Below are 11,280 nucleotides of genomic sequence, written 5' to 3'. Positions count from 1 at the left end.
GCCTCTCTCCTGGAGGTGCTCAGTCAGACCCACTGTGGACATCGTGCAAGACGCTCCTCGGGGCGCGTCTTGCTTGGGCTTCTCTCTTGGAGGCCCTCAGTCAGACCCATTGTTGACATGTGGCAAGACGCTCCTCGGGGCGCGTCTTGCTTGGGCTTTTCTCCTGGAGGCCCTCAGTCAGACCCATTGTTGACATGTGGCAAGACGCTCCTCGGGGCGCGTCTTGCTTGGGCTTCTCTCCTGGAGGCCCTCAGTCAGACCCATTGTTGACATGTGGCAAGACGCTCCTCAGGGCGCGTCTTGCTTGGGCCTCTCTCCTGGAGGCGCTCAGTCAGACCGAGTGCTGACATAAGGCAAGACTCTCCTCGGGGCGCGTCTTGCTGGGGCCTCTCTCCTGGAGGCGCTCAGTCAGACCCAGTGCTTACATGTGGCAAGACGCTCCTCGGGGCGCGTCTTGCTGGGGCTTCTCTCCTGGAGGCGTTCAGTCAGACCGAGTGCTGACATGTGGCAAGAAACTCCTCGGGACGCGTCTTGCTTGGGCTTCTCTCCTGGAGGCCCTCAGTCAGACTCATTGTTGACATGTGGCAAGACGCTCCTCGGGGCGCGTCTTGCTTGGGCCTCTCTCCTGGAGGCGCTCAGTCAGACTGAGTGCTGACATGTGGCAAGACGCTCCTCGGGGCGTGTCTTGCTGGGGCTTCTCTCCTGGAGGCGTTCTGTCAGACCGAGTGCTGACATGTGGCAAGACGCTCCTCGGGGCGCGTCTTGCTGGGGCTTCTCTCCTGGAGGCGTTCAGTCAGACCGAGTGCTGACATGTGGCAAGAGGCTCCTCGGGGCGCGTCTTGCTTGGGCTTCTCTCCTGGAGGCCCTCAGTCAGACCCAGTGGTGACACGTGGCAAGACGCTCCTCAGGGCGCGTCTTGCTCGGGCCTCTCTCCTGGAGACGCTCAGTCAGACCCAGTGTTGACACGTGGCAAGACGCTCCTCGGGGCGCGTCTTCCTTGGGCCTCTCTCCTGGAGGCGCTCAGTCAGACCCAGTGGTGACATGTGAAAACACGCTCCTCGGGGCGCGTATTGCTTGGGCCTCTCTCCTGGAGCCCCTCTGTCAGACCCAGTGTTTCCATATGGCAAGACGCTCCTCGGGGCGCGTCTTGCTTGGGCCTCTCTCCTGGAGGCGCTCAGTCAGACCGAGTAGTGACATGTGGGATGACGCTCCTCGGGGCGCGTCTTGCTTGGGCTTCTCTCCTGGAGGCCCTCAGATGGACCCATTGTTGACATGTGGCAAGACGCTCCTCGGGGCGCATCTTGCTTGGGCCTCTCTCCTGGAGGCGCTCAGTCAGACCGGGTGCTGACATGTGGCAAGACGCTCCTCGGGGCGCGTGTTGCTTGGGCTTCTCTCCTGGAGGCCCTCAGTCAGACCCATTGTTGACATGTGGCAAGACACTCCTCGGGGCGCGTCTTGCTTGGGCCTCTCTCCTGGAGGCGCACAGTCAGACCGAGTAGTCACATGTGGCAAGACGCTCCTCGGGGCGCGTCTTGCTGGGGCTTCTCTCATGGAGGCGCTCAGTCAGACCCAGTGTTGACATGTGACAAGACGCTCCCCGGGGCGCGTCTTGCTTGGGCTTCTCTCCTGGAGGCGCTCAGTCAGACCCATTGTTGACATGTGGCAAGACGCTCCTCAGGGCGCATCTTGCTTGGGCCTCTCTCCTGGAGGCGCTCAGTCAGACCGAGTGCTGACATGTGGCAAGACGCTCCTCGGGGCGCGTCTTGCTGGGGCTTCTCTCCTGGAGGCGCTAAGTCAGACCCAGTGTTGACATGTGACAAGACGCTCCTCGGGGCGCGTCTTGCTTGGGCCTCTCTCCTGGAGGCGCTCAGTGAGACCCAGAGGTGACATGTGGCAAGATGCTCCTCGGGGCGCGTCTTGCTTGGGCCTCTCTCCTGGAGGCCCTCTGTCAGACCCATTGTTGACATGTGGCAAGACGCTCCTCGGGGCGCGTCTTGCTTGGGCCTCTCTCCTGGAGGCGCTCAGTCAGACCGAGTGCTGACATAAGGCAAGATGCTCCTCGGGGCGCGTCTTGCTGGGGCCTCTCTCCTGGAGGCGCTCAATCAGACCCAGTGGTGACACGTGGCAAGACGCTCCTCGGGGCGCGACTTGCTTGGGCCTCTCTCCAGGAGGCGCTCAGTCAGACCCAGTGGTGACATGTGGCAACACGCTCCTCGGGGCGCGCATTGCTTGGGCCTCTCTCCTGGAGGCCCTCTGTCAGACCCATTGTTGACATGTGGCAAGACGCTCCTCGGGGCGCATCTTGCTTGGGCCTCTCTCCTGGAGGCGCTCAGTCAGACCCAGTGGTGACATGTGGCAACACGCTCCTCGGGGCGCGTATTGCTTGGGCCTCTCTCCTGGAGGCCCTCTGTCAGACCCAGTGTTTCCATATGGCAAGACGCTCCTCGGGGCGCGTCTTGCTTGGGCCTCTCTCCTGGAGGCGCTCAGTCAGACCGAGTAGTGACATGTGGGATGACGCTCCTCGGGGCGCGTCTTGCTTGGGCTTCTCTCCTGGAGGCCCTCAGTTGGACCCATTGTTGACATGTGGCAAGACGCTCCTCGGGGCGCATCTTGCTTGGGCCTCTCTCCTGGAGGCGCTCAGTCAGACCAGGTGCTGACATGTGGCAAGACGCTCCTCGGGGCGCGTGTTGCTTGGGCTTCTCTCCCGGAGGCCCTCAGTCAGACCCATTGTTGACCTGTGGCAAGACGCTCCTCGGGGCGCGTCTTGCTGGGGCTTCTCTCCTGGAGGCGCTCAGTCAGACCCAGTGTTGACATGTGACAAGACGCTCCCCGGGGCGCGTCTTGCTTGGGCTTCTCTCCTGGAGGCGCTCAGTCAGACCCATTGTTGACATGTGGCAAGACGCTCCTCGGGGCGCGTCTTGCTGGGGCTTCTCTCCTGGAGGCGCTAAGTCAGACCCAGTGTTGACATGTGACAAGACGCTCCTCGGGGCGCGTCTTGCTTGGGCCTCTCTCCTGGAGGCGCTCAGTCAGACCCAGAGGTGACATGTGGCAAGATGCTCCTCGGGGCGCGTCTTGCTTGGGCCTCTCTCCTGGAGGCCCTCTGTCAGACCCATTGTTGACATGTGGCAAGACGCTCCTCGGGGCGCGCATTACTTGGGCCTCTCTCCTGGAGGCCCTCTGTCAGACCCATTGTTGACATGTGGCAAGACGCTCCTCGGGGCGCGTCTTGCTTGGGCCTCTCTCCTGGAGGCCCTCAATCAGACCCAGTGTTGACACGTGGCAAGACGCTCCTCGGGGCGCGTCTTGCTTGGGCCTCTCTCCTGGAGGCGCTCAGTCAGACCCATACTTGACATGTGGCAAGACACACCTTGGGGAGCGTCTTGCTTGGGCCTCTCTCCTGGAGGCCCTCTGTCAGCCCCAGTGTTGACATGTGTCAAGACGCTCCTCGGGGTGCGTCTTGCTTGGGCCTCTCTCCTGGAGGCGCTCAGTCAGACCGAGTGCTGACATGTTGCAAGACGCTCCTCGGGGCGCGTCTTGCTTGGGCTTCTCTCCAGGAGGCCCTCAGTCAGACCCATTGTTGACATGTGGCAAGACGCTCCTCGGGGCGCATCTTGCTTGGGCTTCTCTCATGAAGGCCCTCAGTCAGACCCATTGTTGATATGTGGCAAGATGCTCCTCGGGGCGCGTCTTGCTTGGGCCTCTCTCCTGGAGGCGCTCAGTCAGACTGAGTGCTGACATGTGGCAAGACGCTCCTCGGGGCGTGTCTTGCTGGGGCTTCTCTCCTGGAGGCGTTCTGTCAGACCGAGTGCTGACATGTGGCAAGACGCTCCTCGGGGCGCGTCTTGCTTGGGCTTCTCTCCTGGAGGCCCTCAGTCAGACCCAGTGGTGACACGTGGCAAGACGCTCCTCAGGGCGCATCTTGCTTGGGCCTCTCTCCTGGAGACGCTCAGTCAGACCCAGTGTTGACACGTGGCAAGACGCTCCTCGGGGCGCGTCTTCCTTGGGCCTCTCTCCTGGAGGCGCTCAGTCAAACCAAGTGTTGACATGTGGCAAGACGCTCCTCGGGGCGCGTATTGCTTGGGTTTCTCTCCTGGAGGCGCTCAGTCAGTCCGAGTAGTGACATGTGGGATGACGCTCCTCGGGGCACGTCTTGCTTGGGCCTCTCTCCTGGAGGTGCTCAGTCAGACCCAGTGGTGACATGTGGCAACACGCTCCTCGGGGCGCGTATTGCTTGGGCCTCTCTCCTGGAGGCCCTCTGTCAGACCCATTGTTGACATGTGGCAAGATGCTCCTCGGGGCGCATCTTGCTTGGGCCTCTCTGCTGGAGGCGCTCAGTCGGACCGGGTGCTGACATGTGGCAAGACGCTCCTCGGGGCGCGTGTTGCTTGGGCTTCTCTCCTGGAGGCCCTCAGTCAGACCCATTGTTGACATGTGGCAAGACGCTCCTCGGGGCGCGTCTTGCTTGGGCCTCTCTCCTGGAGGTGCTCAGTCAGACCCAGTGGTGACATGTGGCAACACGCTCCTCGGGGCGCGTATTGCTTGGGCCTCTCTCCTGGAGGCCCTCTGTCAGACCCATTGTTGACATGTGGCAAGACGCTCCTCGGGGCGCGTCTTGCTTGGGCCTCTCTCCTGGAGGCCCTCAATCAGACCCAGTGTTGACATGTGGCAAGACGCTCCTCGGGGCGCGTCTTGCTTGGGCCTCTCTCCTGGAGGCGCTCAGTCAGACCGAGTGCTGACATGTGGCAAGACGCTCCTCGTGGCGCGTCTTGCTTGGGCTTCTCTCCTGGAGGCCCTCAGTCAGACCCATTGTTTACATGTGGATAGATGCTCCTCGGGGCGCATCTTGCTTGGGCCTCTCTCCTGGAGGCGCTCAGTCAGACCGAGTGCTGACATGTGGCAAGACGCTCCTCGGGGCGCGTCTTGCTGGGGCTTCTCTCCTGGAGGCGCTAAGTCAGACCCAGTGTTGACATGTGACAAGACGCTCCTCGGGGCGCGTCTTGCTTGGGCCTCTCTCCTGGAGGCGCTCAGTCAGACCCAGAGGTGACATGTGGCAAGATGCTCCTCGGGGCGCGTCTTGCTTGGTCCTCTCTCCTGGAGGCCCTCTGTCAGACCCATTGTTGACATGTGGCAAGACGCTCCTCGGGGTGCGTCTTGCATGGGCCTCTCTCCTGGAGGCGCTCAGTCAGACCGAGTGCTGACATAAGGCAAGATGCTCCTCGCGGCGCGTCTTGCTGGGGCCTCTCTCCTGGAGGCGCTCTATCAGACCCAGTGGTGACACGTGGCAAGACGCTCCTCGGGGCGCGACTTGCTTGGGCCCCTCTCCTGGAGGCGCTCAGTCAGACCCAGTGGTGACATGTGGCAACACGCTCCTCGGGGCGCGTATTGTTTGGGCCTCTCTCCTGGAGGCCCTCTGTCAGACCCATTGTTGACATGTGGCAAGACGCTCCTCGGGGCGCGTCTTGCTTGGGCCTTTCTCCTGGAGGCCCTCAATCAGACCCAGTGTTGACACGTGGCAAGACGCTCCTCGGGGCGCGTCTTGCTTGGGCCTCTCTCCTGGAGGCGCTCAGTCAGACCCATTGTTGACATGTGGCAAGACACTCCTTGGGGAGCGTCTTGCTTGGGCCTCTCTCCTGGAGGCCCTCTGTCAGCCCCAGTGTTGACATGTGTCAAGACGCTCCTCGGGGTGCGTCTTGCTTGGGCCTCTCTCCTGGAGGCGCTCAGTCAGACCGAGTGCTGACATGTGGCAAGACGCTCCTCGGGGCGCGTCTTGCTTGGGCTTCTCTCCTGGAGGCCCTCAGTCAGACCCATTGTTGACATGTGGCAAGACGCTCCTCGGGGCGTGTCTTGCTTGGGCTTCTCTCATGAAGGCCCTCAGTCAGACCCATTGTTGATATGTGGCAAGACGCTCCTCGGGGCGCGTTTTGCTTGGGCCTCTCTCCTGGAGGCGCTCAGTCAGACTGAGTGCTGACATGTGGCAAGACGCTCCTCGGGGCGTGTCTTGCTGGGGCTTCTCTCCTGGAGGCGTTCTGTCAGACCGAGTGCTGACATGTGGCAAGACGCTCCTCGGGGCGCGTCTTGCTGGGGCTTCTCTCCTGGAGGCGTTCAGTCAGACTGAGTGCTGACATGTGGCAAGAGGCTCCTCGGGGCGCGTCTTGCTTGGGATTCTCTCCTGGAGGCCCTCAGTCAGACCCAGTTGTGACATGTGGCAAGACGCTCCTCAGGGCGCGTCTTGCTCGGGCCTCTCTCCTGGAGACGCTCAGTCAGACCCAGTGTTGACACGTGGCAAGACGCTCCTCGGGGCGCGTCTTCCTTGGGCCTCTCTCCTGGAGGCGCTCAGTCAGACCAAGTGTTGACATGTGGCAAGACGCTCCTCGGGGCGCGTCTTGCTTGGGCCTCTCTCCTGGAGGCGATCAGTCAGACCCAGTGGTGACATGTGGCAACACGCTCCTCGGGGCGCGTATTGCTTGGGCCTCTCTCCTGGAGCTTATAACTTGGCTTCTGAATATCCTAAAGAGGTCAAGTTTGTTTTAGAGTACTCCAATTAAGAGCCCCCCATTACCCCAAAGCCCCCCATTACCCCAAAGGTCACCGGGCCTGGTGTCACTTTAAAGAAGTAGTCCAGTTACACATTTGTGGGCTTATAACTTGGCTTCTGAATATCCTAGAGAGGTCAAGTTTGTTTTAGAGTACTCCAATTAACAGCCCCTATTACCTCAAAAAGGAATGGAGTCATTAGCACTTATGGTTTTTAAATGGCACCCAGAATTATGTTGCACGAAGCACAATTTCACATCATTCTGGGTCCATTTGTGTGAAAACAAGGTCCAATCAGGCTGAAACGTTACAAGAAGGTAGAATCTATTGAGGTGTAAGTGATCTGAACTTTTCATGATGATCGCACATTCCTAAGGGGGTCAAACCATGTCCCAAAGGTCACCGGATCTGGTGTCACTTTAAAGAGGTAGTCCAGTTACACATTTGTGGGCTTATAACTTGGCTTCTGAATGCCCTAGAGAGATCAGGTTTATTTTAGTGTACTCCAATCAACAGCCCCTACAACCACAAAAAGGAATGGAGTCATTAGCACTTATGGTTTTTAAATGGCACCCAGTTTTATGTTGCACGAAGCACAATTTCACATCATTCTGGGTTCTTTTGTGTGAAAACAAGGTCCAATCAGGCTGAAACGTTACAAGAAGGTAGAATCTATTGAGTTGTAAGTGATCTGAACGTTTCATGATGATCGCATATTTCTATAGAGTGTCAAACCATGTCCCAAAGGTCATCGGATCTGGTGTCACTTTAAAGAAGTAGTCCAGTTACACATTTGTTGGCTTATAACTTGGCTTCTGAATATCCTAGAGAGGTCAAGTTTGTTTTAGATTACTCCAATCAACAGCCCCTATTACCTCAAAAAGGAATGGAGTCATTAGCACTTATGGTTTTTAAATGGCACCCAGAATTATGTTGCACGAAGCACAATTTCACATCATTCTGGGTCCATTTGTGTGAAAACAAGGTCCAATCAGGCTGAAACGTTACAGGAAGGTAGAATCTATTGAGTTGTAAGTGATCTGAACATTTCATGATGATAGCACTTTCCTAAGGGGGTCAAACCATGTCCCAAAGGTCACCGGATCTGGTGTCACTTTAAAGAAGTAGTCCAGTTACACATTTGTGGGCTTATAACTTGGCTTCTGAATGTCCTAGAGAGATCAGATTTGTTTTAGTGTACTCCAATCAACAGCCCCTACAACCACAAATAGGAATGGAGTCATTAGCACTTATGGTTTGTAAATGGCACCCAGAATTATGTTGCACGAAGCACAATTTCACATCATTCTGGGTCCATTTGTGTGAGAACAAGGTCCAATCAGGATGAAACATTACAAGAAGGTAGAATCTATTGAGTTGTAAGTGATCTGAACGTTTCATGATGATCGCACATTCCTATAGGGGGTCAAACCTAGTCCCAAAGGTCACTGGGCCTGGTGTCACTTTAAAGAAGTAGTCCAGTTACACCTTTGTGGGCTTACAACTTGGCTTCTGAATATCCTAAAGAGGTCAGGTTTGTTTTAGAGTACTCCAATTAAGAGCCCCCATTACCCCAAAAAGGAATGGAGTCATTAGCACTTATGGTTTTTAAATGGCACCCAGAATTATGTTGCACAAAGCACAATTTCACATCATTCTGGGTTCATTTGTGTGAAAACAAGGTCCAATCAGGCGGAAACATTACAGGAAGGTAGAATCTATTGAGTTGTAAGTGATCTGAACGTTTCATGATGATAGCACTTTCCTAAGGGGGTCAAACCATGTCCCAAAGGTCACCGGATCTGGTGTCAATTTAAATAAGTAGTCCAGTTACACATTTGTGGGCTCATAACTTGGCTTCTGAATGTCCTAGATTGATCAGGTTTGTTTCAGAGTACTCCAATCAACAGCCCCTACAACCACAAAAAGGAATGGAGTCATTATCACTTATGGTTTTTAACCCTTGTATTATGTTGAAAAAAAATCACATTGGTTATGTTGCGGGTCATTTTGACCCGCCCTGTCTAAATTCACTTAGAACTGTAAAAAAAACTGCAATAAAACAGGAACTTTATTTTCCATTAGAAAAAACATTTAAAACACAGACACACAATAAAGTTTGAATATCCAGAACTATTTGTAAGAACTAGTTAGTAAAAGTTTTCCTTCTTTACAAACACTTTTATTTTTCTCAGATTTTCAATGTTCAACATTTTCAGTGTTGTCCACATGATGGACAGAGTGTAACTGTGTGCTTTCTGCAAATGCACTTCTTGCACTTCTCACAAACGGTGCTTGTTTTAATGTCTTATTGTGAGGGACAGACCTGGCATCTTTTTCATTTCTTTGCACCTGTATCCACTGGATTCATTGTACATTGGTCAGATGATGCAGACCTGACGTTTTCAATGATAGCTGCTGCTGCTGGGGATCGAGCTGGTCTGGCTCGCCTCTGGATCTCGGGGGTGACAAGACTTTTGCCCAGTTCTTCTAGGAAAAGCCGACGTCGGTACAGTTTGCCGACATTCCAATGTTGGTTGATTTCAGTCCACAGGACAAAGGCACTGTAAGCTGACACATCCACAATGTTGTAGAAAATCACCAAGGGCCAACGAGCTATTTTGCGCTGGCAGCTGTATGTTGCTGTGACTTTGTCAAGATTGTCTACTCCTCCTTTGGTGGAGTTGTAGTCCAGGATCATTTGTGGTTTTTTGTCTTCTCTTGTGCTCAGAGATGCATCTGTGTGCATTGTGCTCATGACAAGAACATTTTTGTTTTTCTTTGGGCAGTATGAAACAACTGTTGCTTTCTCGGTGAAAACAAATTTTGAGGAATGTGGAGGTCTTCCCTGCATCTTCAGAATTTCACTGGGAAGTTCTGGTTTATTTTTCCTGATTGTTCCCAACATAGTGAGCTTTCTTTTCTGAAGTTCATCTCCAAGCCAGTAGGATGTAAAGAAGTTGTCACAGGTGATGTTATGCCCTTGCAGCCCTTCACTCATCTGCAGCACCACACGCATCCCCTGATTCTTCTCAGATGCCTCTCCAGGTAGCTTTCCAGTGTACACCTGCATATTCCATGCATAGCTAGATTTAGCATCACAAGCTGCCCATATTTTGATGCCTTACTTGGCCGGCTTGTTGGGCATATACTGTCGGAAAGGACAGCGGCCCCTGAATGGAACAAGGCGCTCATCTACAGTCACATGGGGACCAGGGTTGTACAACAAAGGTAGAATCTCCACCCATTTATCCCATACATCTCTGATTGCAGCAAGTTTGTCTCTTTCACAGCGACTGGCTCTGGTTTCACGGTTGTCAAATCGGATCACACGAGATATCTTGTGAAATGTCTCAAGAGACATTGTTGCACGAAAGATCGGCCTTCCCTTCTCTTCATTCCATAGACTTGCAGTTGCTTCTCCCTTTGACCTGTATACTCCAGCTAATACCAGGATTCCAATATAAGCATGCAAGTCAGTCAGAGAGGTCAGGTTTAATTTAGAGTACTCCAATTAACAGCCCCCATTACCCCAAAAAGGAATGGAGTCATTAGCACTTATGGTTTGTAAATGGCACCCAGAATTATGTTGCACGAAGCACAATTTCACATCATTCTGGGTCCATTTGTGTGAAAACAAGGAGCGTCTTGACACAATGGGTCTGACTGAGGGCCTCCAGGAGAGAAGCCCAAGCAAGACGCGCCGCGAGGTGCGTCTTGCCACATGTCAGCACTCGGTCTGACTGAGCGCCTCCAGGAGAGAGGCCCAAGCAAGACGCACCCGGAGGAGCGTCTTGACACATGTCAACACTGGGGCTGACAGAGGGCCTCCAGGAGAGAGGCCCAAGCAAGACGCTCCCCAAGGAGTGTCTTGCCACATGTCAACAATGGGTCTGACTGAGCGCCTCCAGGAGAGAGGCCCAAGCAAGACGCGCCCCGAGGAGCGTCTTGCCACGTGTCAACACTGGGTCTCATTGAGGGCCTCCAGGAGAGAGGCCCAAGCAAGACGCGCCCCGAGGAGCGTCTTGCCACATGTCAACAATGGGTCTGACAGAGGGCCTCCAGGAGAGAGGCCCGAGCAATACGCACCCCGAGGAGCGTGTTGCCACATGTCACCACTGGGTCTGACTGAGCGCCTCCAGGAGAGAGGCCCAAGCAAGTCGCGCCCCGAGGAGCGTCTTGCCACGTGTCACCACTGGGTCTGATTGAGCGCCTCCAGGAGAGAGGCCCCAGCAAGACGCGCCCCGAGGAGCATCTTGCCTTATGTCAGCACTCGGTCTCACTGAGCGCCTCCAGGAGAGAGGCCCAAGCAAGACGCGCCCCGAGGAGCGTCTTGCCACATGTCAACAATGGGTCTGACAGAGGGCCTCCAGGAGAAAGGCCCAAGCAAGACGCGCCCCGAGGAGCATCTTGCCACATGTCACCTCTGGGTCTGACTGAGCGCCTCCAGGAGAGAGGCCCAAGCAAGACGCGCCCCGAGGAGCGTCTTGTCACATGTCAACACTGGGTCTGACTTAGCGCCTCCAGGAGAGAAGCCCCAGCAAGACGCGCCCCGAGGAGCGTCTTGCCACATGTCAGCACTCGGTCTGACTGAGCGCCTCCAGGAGAGAGGCCCAAGCAAGATGCGCCCCGAGGAGCGTCTTGCCACATGTAAACAATGGGTCTGACTGAGGGCCTCCAGGAGAGAAGCCCAAGCAAGACACGCCCCAAGGAGCGTCTTGCCACATGTCAGCACTCGGTCTGACT

The 11,280-nt window shown here is 55.4% G+C and overlaps 1 protein-coding gene across 1 annotated transcript; it reads right to left on the bottom strand.

Annotated features, from left to right (window-relative positions):
* Positions 1 to 8,654: 8,654 nt before the first annotated feature.
* On the bottom strand, positions 8,655 to 9,840 carry LOC139070237 (piggyBac transposable element-derived protein 4-like). The gene has a single exon (XM_070551961.1). It carries the CDS (start codon positions 9,605 to 9,607, stop codon positions 8,873 to 8,875), a length of 735 nt encoding a protein of 244 aa, XP_070408062.1. The 5' UTR covers positions 9,608 to 9,840; the 3' UTR covers positions 8,655 to 8,872.
* Positions 9,841 to 11,280: the final 1,440 nt, after the last annotated feature.

The sequence above is a fragment of the Nothobranchius furzeri genome, chromosome 6 (genome assembly GCF_043380555.1).
Source record: "Nothobranchius furzeri strain GRZ-AD chromosome 6, NfurGRZ-RIMD1, whole genome shotgun sequence".
Lineage (NCBI taxonomy): Eukaryota > Metazoa > Chordata > Actinopteri > Cyprinodontiformes > Nothobranchiidae > Nothobranchius > Nothobranchius furzeri.
This window is presented reverse-complemented; position numbering and strand designations above follow the sequence as displayed.

Coding starts and splice junctions, on each gene's coding strand:
- LOC139070237 (XM_070551961.1), bottom strand. CDS start 9,607: ATGCAGGTGTACACTGGAAAGCTACCTGGAGAGGCATCTGAGAAGAAT.